The sequence below is a fragment of the Artemia franciscana genome, chromosome 20 (assembly GCF_032884065.1).
Source record: "Artemia franciscana chromosome 20, ASM3288406v1, whole genome shotgun sequence".
NCBI classification, from domain to species: Eukaryota; Metazoa; Arthropoda; class Branchiopoda; order Anostraca; family Artemiidae; genus Artemia; species Artemia franciscana.
In genome coordinates, this window is record NC_088882.1 from 21,179,499 (window position 1) to 21,195,585 (window position 16,087).

The 16,087-nt window shown below is 36.3% G+C and overlaps 1 protein-coding gene across 8 annotated transcripts in view; it reads left to right on the forward strand.

The window, feature by feature from the left end:
* LOC136039886 (protein lin-7 homolog C-like) overlaps positions 1-13,112 on the forward strand; it is a 34,776-nt gene extending 21,664 nt beyond the window's left edge. For all 8 annotated transcript variants that reach the window (XM_065723853.1, XM_065723855.1, XM_065723856.1 and 5 more), the window contains 2 exons: positions 7,501-7,710; positions 10,430-13,112. In XM_065723853.1, coding sequence (XP_065579925.1) covers positions 7,501-7,710; positions 10,430-10,588 — 369 coding nt within the window. In that variant the 3' untranslated portion in view covers positions 10,589-13,112. The remainder of the gene's footprint in view (positions 1-7,500; positions 7,711-10,429) is intronic.
* The last annotated feature ends 2,975 nt before the right edge of the window (positions 13,113-16,087 follow it).

Sequence of the window (16,087 nt, forward strand, 5' to 3'; positions counted from 1 at the left end):
CAAATTTCTTTCTCAAATTTCGTAAAGACTTTTTGAGACGGGGTATTTATTCCAATGGTAGAGAAAAGTTCTTGAACCTGGGCGTGAGTCATTCCACCATTTATTGCACCAACCACTACCTCTTTGTTGACACTTACTGTTCCTGTTTCTGTTTTGTGTTTCTTTCTGATAGTATTCACACTATCAAAATCAGTCCTTTTCCGTTTTTTTACTACGGGTTTCGTTGAGTCTTTTTTTTTTAAGCCGTCTAGGAGCAAGGGGTTTTTCTGTGTGAATTGTGGCTTCCTCATGACATGATTCGCATTAAATCATGCTAGAAAATCCTGCCCCCTCCCATTCATGGAAAATTTTCCTCCCAATGACAAATTCCTCCATGGAAAGTTTCCCCAACATAACCTCCTCTTCTCAACCCCTCCTTCCAACCAAAAAATCCCACTGAAAACGTCTGTACACTTCCCAATAATCATTACTATGTGCAAACACTGGTCAAAGTTTTTAACTTGCAGCTTCTCCCATGGGGACTTTGGGGGAGTAAGTCGTCCTGAAAGACATAGTTATAAGGTTTTTCAACTATGCTGAATAAAATGGCTATATCAGGATTTTGATGGCGCTAGAACTTTTCATTTCCATTTGAATGAGCCCTCTCGCAAAATTTTAAGACCACTGGGTCGGTACAATCACCCTTGGAAAAAAGAATTAAATAAATAAACACGCATCTGAGATTTGTGTTTTGGCAAAATATACAAAATTCTACATTCTTGTAGATAGGAGCTTGAAACTTGTACAATAAGGTTCTGTGATACGCTGAATCTGATGGTGTTACTTTCTTAACTTTCTGTTTTGGGATGAAAATATCTTTAAAAGTTATCGAACATTCTTTCTCTATAGCAGAAAAGACAATTATCAAGAATTAATAAGGTACAAGTTGTATTAATTGCAACCCTAATAATTCCCCATCCTAATAATTTTGATAGCAGTAAATCAATGACGTAAAATGAAAGACAAAGAAAAAACTTACATGTGGCGAATCACGAGCTTTTCATAATTCTCAAAAAGGTAAGGCAGATCCACAATCCAGCGTGAGCCTTTTAGAAGGTCTGACCCCAAATTTCTTCCAGAAGTGATAACTTTCAACACAAAAGGGGAATTTGTTCCAATTCCTTCGGAACTTGATTCGTCGTGAACCGAAGCATCCGTTAAGTCTTCTAACATATATTTTGGTAAACGCGGTCTGCCTCTAGCCCGATAATTTAATTTCAACTTTTCACGATGGGCCTGCACATTTGGCAAATGGAGCCCTCGTATATTTCTTTTTTTTCCCATGTTACTGTGGTCAATAACAAGAACTATATAAGAACTTTATTAGGGTTTTGACCATTTTTATCGGGGTTCACTTACTAAAGGGTTGAATTGTTTCTTGGAAAGGCCTTGGACTTGAGACTGGTCATTTGACTGCTTTAGTATGGGTAATTTTTATTGGGGTTTATTTACCAAGGGGTGGGATTGTTTCATGGAAAGGCCTTGGACTTGAGACTGGTCATTGACTGCTTTTGTAGTTTGCTTTGGTAGTTCTACAGCAAGACTCGGGTTTTGCTATAACAAATTTAAATATTCTGGGGACATTTTGTTTCGTTCATTAGTTATTTTGTTTCATTCATTAGTTATTAATTAGCTTGTTTTATATATTTTTAATTCTTATTTCAGTACGAAGATTATGCAAAATTGTACTTATACTACAATACATAAATTTGTCCTGAATTTATTTTAATTAAACCAAAACGATAGATCAATCTTTTTAAAATAAAACCATTGCTTCTTATTCGGCCCTTGTGCTGTGTTCAATTTATCTCTAGGATTAGACGCAGCTTATCCTTAATTATTTATACAATACAATTTTCTTATATATTCATTAACCGGCAGTTTGGTGTCTGCACCTTACTTCTTCTCTAGACTCTGTTTAAACAGGTTAGAACTAAATAATGCTTGACTGAATCGCTCCTGAACAATCCGAGTGGTTAGCCCCTTGGTGTAATTTTTGCATTCTTAGATGCTCCGATTACAGCTCAATCTAACCTTTTGAGGGGAAATTTTGATTTCGGAACACAAATATGTAAAGTATTTGAAGGGACTGCAGCCAGGAGGTATATATTATAGAAAAAAGCTTCTTATTGATGAATAGAAAATTTTTTGCTCTATTTTTTGATACCCCACTACAACAATGTCAAGCATAGCAATCTAGAATGCAAACCCGAAACAGGTTTTATAATTATTTTGGAATTATAAAAAAAATAATTGTCGGCTTTAAGATTTGATTATGCCAAAATATTCACCAGATTTTTTTACTTTTATTGACATAAAAACCGCCAAAATCACTAATTCAGGAACGTCAGGCAAACTCCAAATGTTTAACATGGGAGGTATAGGAAGATTCTTTGCGAGTCCGTCCAGCCTTAAGAAGATTAAGTCGATAGACTAGGAATAATTGAAGGTGTAAAGGGAATGCTGCGTAGCGAGAATCGATTAGCTCCACTTACCTGGTTAGTATTATTAGTTAAGACGGAGGGTGCTGTGAAGATGTTAAAAGTAGAATAACAAAGGCCCAGGGTGTTTTGTTTTTCTTCACAGTTGGAAAAAGTTTAAAAGAATGGCAAGATAATTCTGAACGCCAATATTAGATTATTGGAAGCCACAGTGATGACAGTGGCCAGATACGGTTGGTTCTGAAACGTGGGTGCTTTGGAAGACGGAGATGGATTTTTTAGATGTTTTTCAGAGGAATTGGCTACGGAATATTTTGTGCACCCGTTTGACTTAACGGATGTCAAACAGTAAGGAAACTGGGACTTATTGGGAGGGTATAAAGAGGGAAGCTTCGAATAGATTTAGATAGAGGAGCAGCGTGCATTGGCTTCATGTGGTTCGGTACTACAATGAGTTGTTCGTAGCAGTAGCAGCAGTGTCAAGCTCAACAAACTTTTTTTTTTACATATTGCGGGGGTGTTACTTTTTCTGTCATCGATTCAAACTGTATATTTATTTGGGAAAGTCCCAGACCCAAGACAAAATAGATAGATCTGTAGGAGCAATAGAATGAGGTAAGTAGAACTGTCGTCTGATTGTTCCCCGTTTAAGTTTATCTCTGAAGGGGGTTGCTTGTTTTTCAATCATTACCTTTAATTTGTTCTTATGGCAAGATCCTAGCAAATATCCAAGATCATGGTAAATGCCGGCTTCTATTCTCAAGGGTGTTGTATTCAGTAAAGGCAACAAGGTAAAGTTTGATTGTAGTTCGCTACACTTTGCCTGGTAAACTGGGAAAGTGGCATATCTGACTGAAAGTAGACTCCTGCTACTTGCTAGTTATAAGGAAGGCTGGTATTTCCCTTGTAGTAACTTCACTGCACAATATCAGTGATAGAGTCTGGGTTGTTGTCATACTTAATCTTGCCATTTTCTTTTAATTTTGAATGTGAATCGTTTACTTGTCTTTATTGGCAAGGACGGGGGGGGGGGGTCAGAAATCGTGGGTGATTATTTACTTCTAAATAATATTAAAACTTCTGCAAATAAAGAACAAATTTGACAACCAGCATAGATCTCATAGATTTGAAATATGAATTCAAGAAACAGATTGAACTCATGTCTGTTAGGATGAATTTTGCTTAGGATTATGGAATAAGGGGCTAATATTATGATCAGCCAATGAGTATACACCCTTTAAGGGCCTTAAATATATTCTCTACATTTTCAGTATTTTTCCCCGTAATAGTAAAAGAAATTATTTTTTCAGAATCATTAATTACGGAAAGAACTCTGGTTTCAAGGGACTGAAACTTCGAATTGTAGATCGAAAAAAAAAAAATCCAGACCTGGGTTAGAAACCCAAGAATTGTGGTGTTGGAATTTTCTAAATTCATGTACTTCAATAAAAACACAAATATTCGGAAGATATCTTCAATCAGATTGCACTGGTTTTTAAATTAACCAATCGCAAACTTTGAATACCTCTCTGATGAAATTGGAAATTATTCCCTCTTTTCGTTAAGATCATGGTAATATGTTTAACGGAAAACGGGTTCGTTTCAATTCATTGTTCTTAATCCTTTTTCTGATTTAAATTCAACCCTTCCTCAGTTCAAAGAAAAAATCGTACATAAACACAGAGAGAATATAAAAAGCATTTTTAGCAGGCCAGTGTTAGCAGCACCTTATAATCAAAACCAGTAATGTATATCTGGGGTTTTTTTTTTCACAATTAGTTCCATGGAGTTACTGCTCATGCATAAACATATGTTTGAATTCGCGGGGCTAATCCCTCCGAAACCGGCTTCAAACTTTTGAAAATTTTCTTTTATTTCCCGGAAAAATAGTAATTTACAAACGGCCAGATTCTACTTTGACAGTTGTCGTTGAGAAATCTCTGGGAGCTGCTAACCTATTTGTAGGAGCAAGTCTTGATTTTTAATGGCATGAAAGTAATGGCTCCTGGTGGCCGTCGCATTTTTGTCCCAGAGATTTCTGTCGTTGTTTTTTTTTATGATTGTTGGGTCTTCCCTGACACAGTGCCTATGAACCTCAACGTTTGAGCTACGAGATCATCGGCTGACTTGTACCACGTGTCTCATGCAGCGAGATTGAATGATTCAATGATCATGTTTCTTCGGCTTTTAAAGGCCAGGTTTCGTTAGTGTACAGCAAGATCGACCAAAAATTTGCCTTGCGAATATTCATCCTTGTTTTTGCGCTAATTTCATATCTGCTTCTGAGGGACTTCTTCATTCTTGCAAATACAGCCCTGCCTTTCCTATTCGTACTCTTATGTCTGCGTTTGCAGCATCGTTCGGTGTTATAAGAGAACTGAGGCAGCGGAATAGTATTGATGTTTTCACCCTCTACTTGGATATCTTGGGGGTTTAGGGCGGTTGCTTTCATGACTTTTGATTTGATTTGCTGATCGTGAGGCCATTTGTCTTTGAGATACAGGAGAATCATTAACCAACTCTTGAAACTCCGCCAACAAGCTAATCATGAGACCCACATTGTTTGCGAAGAAATAATTTTTTGGGGAATGAAGTGAGATAAGAGGTTCACTTACACCCCCCCCCTCCAAATATTCCATATTAATCTGAATGAATGCGCCGAAACCAGTAAGGTCAATGAATAGTTTTTCGATAATTTAAAATCCAATGGTTATCATAGGATTTTTACATCATAGCTTCGTGGCCCTCTTTGGGCCATAATTGGCGTGCTGCGCCCCAGAATGGTAACAAACGTTACTTTGCTATGACATAATCTCTTTTTCTACTTTAAAGAACACTTACACTCTTAATCTCTGCTTGAATCTCTTAAAACTCTTAAGCTCTGCGGTCTCTCTATGTACTAGGACTATGGGTTCCATGCTATCACCCCTCGAAAAAAAGACATTACTCCGTGATTCTGCAGTCTCGAAAATCAGACTCAATTTTTTTAGGCTCGTATCTGTTGGTGGATAGCTTTCTTTCAACTTGATGATTTTTATATATTTAGAACCAATATAAAAATTGATTATTTTGATGTTACTCGCTACTTACAAGTCGTTACCAAGAAATGTGATATGTGGCCATTTTCATTCGGTGTTTGGCTGCATTTTCTCTGATGATCTTCTTAGATTATCTCTGTCATCGTACTGCCTCCATACTCTGTCTATACAATGCAAAACGAGGATATGATTATCAGGACTGATCCGAAAGGACAAACTTTCAGACAATACTGTTCAGTCCAACCAGAACTCTGACGCGATCCTATAATTCTAGAGATACCCTTTCTGCTATAAAGAATTTGTTAAAAAATATATAACTGTCATTAATTAACTGCTAAATTATTGTTGAGGTAGACAATGCTGAACCGACGTTGCGAATTTACAGATATTATAATCTAGGTAAAACATTGATTAATGAGAGTAAATAATATATTTCTTAGTCTTACAATTTAGAGTGTGATGCTGAAACCACACCCTACACATTACTTTAAATTGCGTGAAGAGTCTTTGCGTGGAGGATTGTACCAATGTGTATCATGTTTAAACTATCTACAAAATTTGGTATAAAAATCCAGAAAAGAATACTGAAATTCTACAAAAAATCAGAATTTAAAAAGAGAATCCTCTTTTTCATAATTTACAATGTAGCTTTGGGTCCCTCAAAACTGCACCGGTACATCACGTGGAGTGTCATCGTAAAGACAGTGTAAGCCATCTTTAAATGATTAGAAATAAAAAAAAACTTCTGAAACTTCGCAAAAACGACTAAAATTTTCGTTAAAAAGAGGAAGAAAAAAGCTTAAAAAAACGACTCATTTCTAGTCTCTGGAAATCTAGCGATTCAGCTATATAAGGGAAATTCAAACGTAGCGAAGGTCAAAGGCCTGAGCTGTCAACGGTTGCGAGTGAAGTGATCAGTTAGAGGCGGAAAAATTTTTTCCGAGGGTGGAAGGCTCGAGCTAAGCGATCTTTCATTTCCGAAGGTTGAAGGCCTAAGGTCTGCCTAATAAAAACGAGTGCTAGGGGCTGAAGGCTGGTGAAGCAGGCCTTTTTCGCTTGTCTTTGGCATAAGGGCTTTTGTGCGGATAACCTTTCGTGTAAACCATTCTAAAACGAAAAAGGGAATTGGTTATAGAGATCAGAAAGAAACTACTCTACTGAAAGCGCAGAAGGCTCTAGATTTTTATAATATAAAAAATTTGCGTCTGTAGAGTGGCCCCACTGTAGCAAACGGAAGAAGAAGAAAACTTTGTGTATGGAGATCTTCGTAATTCTTCAAAGGCAAAGTCTCCTTCACAAGTTTGAAGGACCAGACTGCCATGAGACTGAAGCGAAAATGAAAGGTCTTAGCAGCCGACTGTAGCTCGTTAAGTGAGCAGAGGGACGGGAGAGAAAGACGTAGAACAGGCTTTTTGTTACCCAAGGGATCTGCAAACCGGTCTTTTTATACTAGTCACGAATAAAGCAAAATTCAGAATTGCAAGTGATTTAGTTAACGTGGATTTATTTTTATTTAAAAAGACAGATTGGCAAAATTATTCTTAGCAAAGATTTTGCCACGTGAAGGATCTTCATACCGATGGGATGCATAGCTGTATGTAATTTTATTTGATCGAATTAATTGTGATTTGGATTTTTATCTTACCCTCTCTAACCCTATGACTGTTTCTGATCACTGATCACAATTACAAAATGCACGCTACTGCACACTGCGCACTACAGTTTTGTAACAAATGCACATCGCGGTTTTATAATACGCATCTTGAATATTTAGTGGCTATCAGAATGACTCTGCTGGTTTTCAAAACTTCGTGGCTTGTAGTTTTGTTATAAGGCTTAAAAAGCCTTATAGTCAGGCTTGAAAAGGACATCACATATGCTTCTTCCGCAAAGTAAAAGCGATAGATGTGTATGTCAACTTATTATTTTATTACAATTAGTGTAGCATTTTCTCCTCTTTCAGCTTTACTCGCTATTTTCAGGCTACGGTTGCTGCATTTGCCGCAAGTGAAGGGCATGCTCATCCTCGCGTGATCGAACTTCCGAAAACAGAGGAAGGCCTTGGGTTCAATGTCATGGGTGGTAGGGAACAGAATTCTCCAATCTACATTTCCAGGATTATTCCAGGTGGAGTTGCTGATAGACATGGAGGATTAAAACGGGGAGATCAACTCCTGTCTGTTAACGGTATTGTAAGTATCTAAGGAATCGAATGTCCGAAGACTTATGACAAAAAAACATAATGGTTTGATTTTTTTTAAACCTTAGCTTTGCAACAAAAATGTCAAACCAGAAATGCTCAGCTTTGAATAATATGTATCCGGTTGTTTGGGATACACACAGTATTTCCATCTCCCATGGAGCTTTTAGTTGCACACATACTGCTATACAATAGATAAAACATACACCCTCTGAAAATTTACAATAGTATAAAAATTCTGAAAGTGAGCTGTTGACTGTGGTTCCTCTATGTTGGATTTTTCCGACATTGTCAGATTTTTGGCCCTCTTGTCAGACAAAACAAATTGTGTTAGATGTCGGAATTTTTTTCAGATTTTTGGTCAAAAACGGATGTTTGTCAGATTTTTAATTGTTCTAGGTTTTCTTTTTTATTATTGGAGAAGGATTTTCAAATAGCGAAATAGATGGACTGTTCTCTTAGTGATTAAAAAATATCCTATCACTAGTTTAAGGAAGGCAAAACTTTTGAAAATTTGTTGCAGTTTTGTTCGTCAATAATGTGTTTGAAATACAAGTAGACTCCCCTGATATAGTTGAGTGTTGTGATGGGAAAGCGGAAACCATTTTCAACCTTATTTGCGATGTTCTTCAAGTTAAAAATATACCTACAGAGAACTAGGTTGGATTCTGTGCGGATACGTTTAATGCTATGTTTGGTTGTGATAACTTGGTTGTAAGCAAAATCGAAGGCAAATCCCCATTTGTCAAGGGCAGCAGTCACTCAATTCATTTAGTTGCTTCTTATACTTGCAAACAATTGCCAAAGTGATTTGAATATTTGTGTCGCACAATGTACAATCACTTGAGCTTGAGCCAACAGCCGCTCCGAGTTCGAATTGCACCAGAAATTTAAAGATACCACTGTCCTGAATGTGCTTGCCCCAGGTCTGACACGTTGGTTGTCTCTTCAGATGTGCTTTGAGCGACTATTGTATAAAGCTGAAGATATTGGGATGCACTTAGTAGCTACTTTCAGGGAGTAGCAGCTGAGGATCCAATCCACGCATATGACAGTGTATTGCAGGCCCGAAAAATCCACTGCTTCGGATTCAACTTGAGTTCCAGCTCTATTTTCTGGAGCTGTTTACAGATTTTAATCTTCTGCTTGGCCTGCTTGACCTTCGCTAGTCTTCCATGGCCAGTCTTACGGACATGCCTGACCATGAATTTCATGAACACTGGCTACACTAGATCAACCTCGCCTTTGAATCTTGACCCTGACAAAGGAAGTGAATACTTTCCAGCTGAAAATGTGTACTTAGGGATGGCTGCTCACGGTTCTCGTCAAACCTTGCAGTCAAATCCGAGTATAAAAGCAGATGAACGTTAAGTGAAAGTCATCTATGAATGTGCTCGTAAGTTATATGTGGAGGCGGCGAAGCAAATCAAGCAGCGATTCTTGTTTGAGGACGAACTGTTTACGTTTTGTGAGATCCTTGAACCTACGAAAGCTTTTGAAATAGGTGCAATTGGTCTTCGGCAAAAGATTCTACTGAGATATAGTGCACCGTCGTGGGATAGAAGAAAGGTAATAGAGGAATGGTAGAGTCTACTGATTTTTAATCTTCCAAATGTGACAGATATCTGTTATTTTTGGCGTCACGTGGCTTTTATAAAAACACCAAATGGTACTCGGAGGTTCTCTAACATAGTCAGTATTATCCAATACCTCCTGGCCCTCCCATTTTCGGACGTTGTTGTAGAGCAGTTCTTGTCAACCTTAAAAGATGTTAAAACTGATCATAAAAACTTGCTCAAAAGTGTGACCCTTACCTCAATTATGCAGACCAAAGGCCTTTTCCACTGACAAAGCGAATTATTAAAACACGATTGAGAGTTATTAATGGAACAAACAAGCTCATGGAATCAGCTTATAAAACTGAATTGTTGAATCGCAGTCTGTGGAACAGCAAAGTTTGTAAGCTCAATTGACGACTGGGCAAAATCAACAATTCAAATCCAAAATCTTTCCAAATCCACTACAATCCTGATTGTCAGTGGAACAGAAATTTCATAGTCTGGATTATCAGCGAAACAGCAAATTTATAATTCAGATTGTGATTTTACAATTCGGTTTGTCAGTGGAAAAGGCCTCAGGTTTGGCCTGAAAAGAAAATGACATGTATCCCATGATATAAGGTCGATGCCCCCCTCTTAAAACTACTCGAAACTGTAAAAGCCAACGTGACGACTGAGGAGTGCATTCAGTGTAGCTAAAAAATTACAGATAAAAAAAGAAAAAAAAAACGATAAAAGTTTGTTTTGTATTTGAGGGAAAAAAAGAATTTTACATAAATTTTTAAAATATATAAGGTGAAAAGAATAAAAATAAGTGTGAATAAGATGACAACATCTTGTCATCAGAACATATGCGGAACTCCTTTTTCTTAATTGGTCCAATGTTTCTCTCTTTATCTTGTGCAATTTTTTTGCGGGTGCCATGAGCATATGCTGTGCATGGGGGGGGGGGGGGGTTTGTGTCCCAAAAACAAACGCATGTATGTGAACCCGGAATAATATTGTTACCACTCCTATCCTTGAACTATGATTTCCTAGTATGAAGAAAACGGTTTATATCATGAACTCTTGTTGTTGTTTTTTATTCATGAACTCTTTTTTTTTTCGCCTTCTATAAATAGTCATTTGCTAACTTGGCTGTTTCTTTTTCAGTGTGTGGAAGGTGAAAATCATGAAAAAGCTGTGGAGCTCTTGAAGCGAGCAATAGGTTCTGTAAAGCTTGTCGTCCGGTACACGCCAAAAATTCTAGAGGAGATGGAAATGAGATTTGATAAACAGCGTGCTTCTAGAAGGTTGCGTCAATTCCAATAGATTTATTTACTAAATCGGAGATAAATGTTATAATGTTGAAAATGAAAAGAAGAAACTGTCCAGAGTTGTTTTTTTTATATTGCATGATTCTTCAATAGAATCGTGATACACATTGACATCTTTTTTCAATAAAATAATATCGGTAAACAAGTATATTGCTGCAATTGATTACCGAAAATAGATTATAATTATTTTGTTCCAATTTCTGCATTTTGTAAAGTAGGAAATTGATAATTACAATAAGGAATAAAATTCAGCTGCTTTGTTCTTGAAAAATGCATAATCCTTATATTTTTGTTTATGCTGAATTCGGGATTTCTTTTATTTTTTCTAGCGGAACTCAATTGCTTTGGATTAAACTTTTTTTTTGTTGCAGTTTCATATGTTGAATTTCAAATTTTAAACTATTTTGCAAAATGTCCTTTGTAGTTTTTGTGCAATGATTATCGAGGCTTGTTTTTCGCCATGCACCCTAAAAGTAAGAATAATTTCTGAAGTTAAAAGCTGAATTTGTGAAATAAATAGTAATGTAAAGCTATGGATGTCAGAAAAAAAAAATCACCTAATTACTCTTCTTGATTTAATATAACCACGTTTTTTTCATATCAGAAACACTGGAGTTTGCGAAAAGATGATTTCAATATTGCTCCAGAAGCACAAACAAAACTTTGAACCAAAAATTGTGTTTTCTTTTTATACAACTCAAGTTACGTAATTGGTAATGTTTCTTCTTTTCATTTCTTATCACTGAATTTTTTACGTTTATGCTTAGTTTAGACACCAAGGAGTACCTGTTAAAAAGACTGATTGGGTAAAAGCTAAATTTCTAGACGAAGAGGGATGGAATTCAACTACTGTTTTGTGTGTTCTCCAAGATCGACGGAAAAACATGTGAAAATCAGAATGATTTTGTCGTCATATAGCAAAAATGATTGCACCGTGCAATTTATTTTGATTCCTTCTTTTTCATTTATTCTGTTAAAATGAGCCTTCTCCTAATGTTCTATGAGCTCTGATTTGATAGTAACCTCTGGCAATACGAAATATTACTGCTACCCATGCAAAAACGTTGTTTACCTTATTTTTCATGCAGGGGACTGTAAGCCTTGGGTTAAGATTTTTTGGTAAGGGTGAATTCAGTGGTGTACTTTTTATTTCAATTAGACGTCATTTTTTTAGTATTTTTTCGAAATGTTTAATAGCTCCCTCTCATACTTACAACTTCTTGTTTTGTTAGGTATGAATCAAAATAACTATTTTTGAAATAGTTGTACAAAAAAATCATTTGTCACTGGGCAGTTTCTCTATAAAAATTGTTTTTAAATTTGGGATACTATGGATCGTAATTCGGTTTTTATTACGTTGCGGCTACTGCCAAAATCAGGACTAAACTAAAGAAAGGAAAAACGGTTACGCTACCAATTGAGTTTTAAGAAGTCATTCTGAAATAAATTTCAGTTTATTATTTTTGAAGAAGCACTTGATATGCTCTCAACTTTATACATGCTCAATCATATTCTCTATAGACAAGAATTAATGCCAAAATATGAGAAAAAAAGAGGTTTGTCGTTGTTCACTAAATGTTTTTTTTCTTAAGTTGATTTTACCTAGGTCATTCCAAAATACGTTTTAGAACTTTATCTGTCCTCAAGAACATTGAATTAAAAACGATTTTGAATTAAAATCGAATAGTTGTGGGAATCAAGTCATGGCTGATTGTAGAAAACGCCAGACAAATTGTCCGATTGAGCGAGAGATAATTTCACAGATAATTTCTTGAAGTTTCTTCTACCAGATTAATGACCTGTCAAAATCAAGTGCAAAATTTTCTTCTCCGTTTTCTCCGATGTTCCTTTTACGGATTTGATAAATTTAGTTTCAGAACGTTGTCGTGTCCTGGGAAAAACGCAATAGCGCTTTTCAACAAAGTTATTTGCCTAACAGGGGATTTGTTCCTAACTGAAAGACCATTAAAAAGTTCCGACAACAATAATCTTTCGAACGATTAGGCTTGTTATCTGGAAACAAATTGGACAACAACAATTGCTAATAAAAACTAGATGAATCATTAGGTAAAAAAAAAACTTTAGTGTGATGGAGGAAGGCATGCAGGGTTTTATATCATTCCCGTTGAGATCCTCATTTTAGATATTAGATTTAATAACTGTTTATCGTCAGATGATAAGCTAAAGGGAGAGATCGACGTGTCGGTAGAAAAACATCTAGCAGTTTTCATGACGTTTCTAACTTTTGAGCGGAAGCATAATCATTGGGAAGGGTTCTCAGGTTGTTTTTTTTTCTTTATATAATTTACCGCATTTCTCCTCTCTGTCTGAACTAAGCATTTGTGAACATATGGGAATTTTTATGTAAATGGTGTTGTTGTTGTTTAAATGTTAGCTTTTAGAGCTCTGTATACTATGAGAATATTTTCTGAATTGTTTGCTGTTTTGCCTCTAAGTTCATTTCACTGTTCATTCCTATTTTTTTCCTAGCATTAAAATGTTTGTTCAGGCTCTTTAAATTTGTATATTTCTATGAAAAGTAAAGTACTTCGCTAATTCCAAGCCTGAGGTTTGAGTTACAAAACTGTAATCGAAACTGCGAAGATTTCCAATCTATAGAGTAAAGGATACGAAATTACCCTTGGACTCAAACCTTGTACTACTACTACTTCTAATAACTCACTACAACACCAAGTCACCTGAGGCCAACACAGCCACGTACGCTCCTCCCCCAACCTAATCTATTCAAGGCCTCCCTCTTTACACCCTCCCAGGAAGTTCCCATTTTCTTTAATATCTTTATTTATGACATACTCCCAACCCAGACGAGGACGACCTGCTTTCCGTGTAGCCCCAGACGGTTGACCAAAAAGGACAATTTTCGGCAATCTGTCATCCTTCAGCCGCAGAACGTGGCCTAACCATCTCAACCTTTTTCTTTCATTATAGCCCTAGAAAGCGGAATTGAACCACATTTTTCTTACAACCTACTGTTTGAAATACGATCAGTCAGACGGGTACCCAGAACACCTGCTTTTCGGAACGCCCATGCTTCAGAGCCATATTTGATTACTGTCATCACTGTAGCTTCCAATATTCTAATCTTGGTTTGCAGACTTATCTTTCTATTCTTCTAAACTTTTTTTTAACTGTGAAAAAACACCTTGAGCCTTAACTATTCTACTTTTAACATCTTCACTGCTCCCACTGTCTTTATTATAATAATACCAACTCAAACCTTGTATATTGTAGTAAATGAAATATCCATGAATTGGGCAGCCATGACCAGTGGTGTTGTTTAGGGGGGGGGGGGGATTCTTCCCCCCCCCCTCCAATAATTTAGAGAGAAACCATAATTCATTAAGTTACTTTAAAACTGTCGCTCGTTTAAAGCTTCAAATTCACTCTTTACTTCGATCAGACATTTTTTTTTTTAATTAATCCCAGATCGTTTTTAATGTAAAAAAAAGCATAAAATAGTGGTTCATTGCGCTTCCTGTATTAATATTTGTACAAATATACTGCCTGTGACGTCTAATCATCAAGGAAATAGGTCATCTACTTCTTATACAAGATCATCGTAACATCAACGAGGGAGAATTTTGCTCTTGTTCGCAGGTCTTGTGCTTGAAATACATTATTGTGAGAAACAAGTTCGACTGTTTTCAATATCTAAATTGGACTATGGTTATATTAATTTTGCGTTTTAAGCTAAATTTAACAGTTATTTGATACTTGGTCTAGGCTATCCCATAGGGCAGTGCTGAAGGGATCCAGACCAACAGAGGTCTAAGAACCTATCTCGAGGATTGAATGGTATTACGATTTTGTTGCTATTAAAACCAGTTCCAGTGGCGCCAATCTCAGGGAAGGGGGGGGGGGTATTTTCCTTTTGGATTTCCCCATCCCTTAATTTCAAACATGTATTTTATTAGATATTTCCATGGAAAAAAGGAGAAAAAATTGCCCCCCTCCTTTAATTTTTTATAAGTATGGAATTGAAGCGGTTGAGAAGGACATATGTTAAAAAACAATTCTTGACCTACTTCATAATGTGTAGGGTAATTGTAGTTAACACATTTTGACTGCAGCTGCACTATAGTTTACCCCCCCCCCTCCCTAGTATGTAAATATATAAACCAATATATAATTCCCATGTATTTTGCCATGCGTCACTTGTTTCAACCCGCGAATTTAATAAAAAAAAGAATATTTTTTTTTACAAAAGTACACGCTATGGGTGTCAAGTGGCACTTCATGATTGCCTTCGAAGCTCAGAATTAGCTAATCAATATGGTTTTAGAGGTCCTGAATTGCCCCGAAAACATAAAGTTCCAGTGAAATTAGATGGGGGTACAATAGTTCCATATGAGAGAGCGCTAGAGTTTTTCAAAAATACAGTGTTGCATCCTGTTATTGATGTTCTAACTACAGAGATTGAAAGTAGGCTAGAAGAGAGCAGTTTGGACGTTTTGAACGCGTAATACCGGGTACAAACGAAATGAACAAAGACAGTGTAAGCTTTGGTGCAAACAACTATAAGCTCTATTTTGAACGCTGCATGTCCGAGTTACATAATTTTTAAGGGGTTGAGGATATAAAAAATAAAAACACTCTAGAAAGAGAATCTGTTTTTGTTGAAAAAAGCTTGAAATGTGTGTTTCCTTGATATTTGATTTATTTGAACTGTACGTCCCTATTCCTATAAATTCTGCGTCGTCTGAAAGATCCTTTTCTTGCCTTCGATGGTTGAAGATGTACTACTGCAACATAACGGCGTAAGAAAGATTCTTCACTTGCACTGTTACCAATCGAAAGAGAAGTACAAATTGGCCAGGATGAAGTGATAAAGGAATTAATATATGGACGACTACAATTTTCGTAACAAGTCTGTGTGTATTGTAGGTTTATTTATGTGTACATTCGTCTATTTGAAATATCATAAGGTTCATGGTATAATATAATATTAGACTTGGAATTATATGCAATACTTGGAATTATCCTGTATTTTTGCTTTTGCTTTATGTGGCCCGCTTATTTTAATGCCATTCATTAATATAAAGCAGCAGATCCACTACCAAATCAATTTAATAGAAAGTCATAAGTAATATTTCAATGAATTACGCATAGTAAAAGATTAGCAAAACAAATCTAATCTTCTAGAGTCAAAATCTGTTCAAAATTGCGTGCAACTGAATAACACGTGCACACTGAATACACGGGGGTGTTAGAATGGTGCTTGGTTCAACTGTAAGATAGAAAATTCCATGCTGGGAGGTTGGGGAAGTGGGGGGGGGTAGGTTCTGCAAGATTAGTAATGAAGTCTACTGGGAAAAGCTGATTGAATATGAAATATACCTTAGCCCACGCAAAAGCTTTTTAAAATTATACCACTGTTGCCCTTTTCATATACGAAGTAATTTCTGTTCGTTTTAAGTTTTAATGTCGCTCCTTACTTTCAGTTGAAAAAACTTGTTTTTATATATATATATAT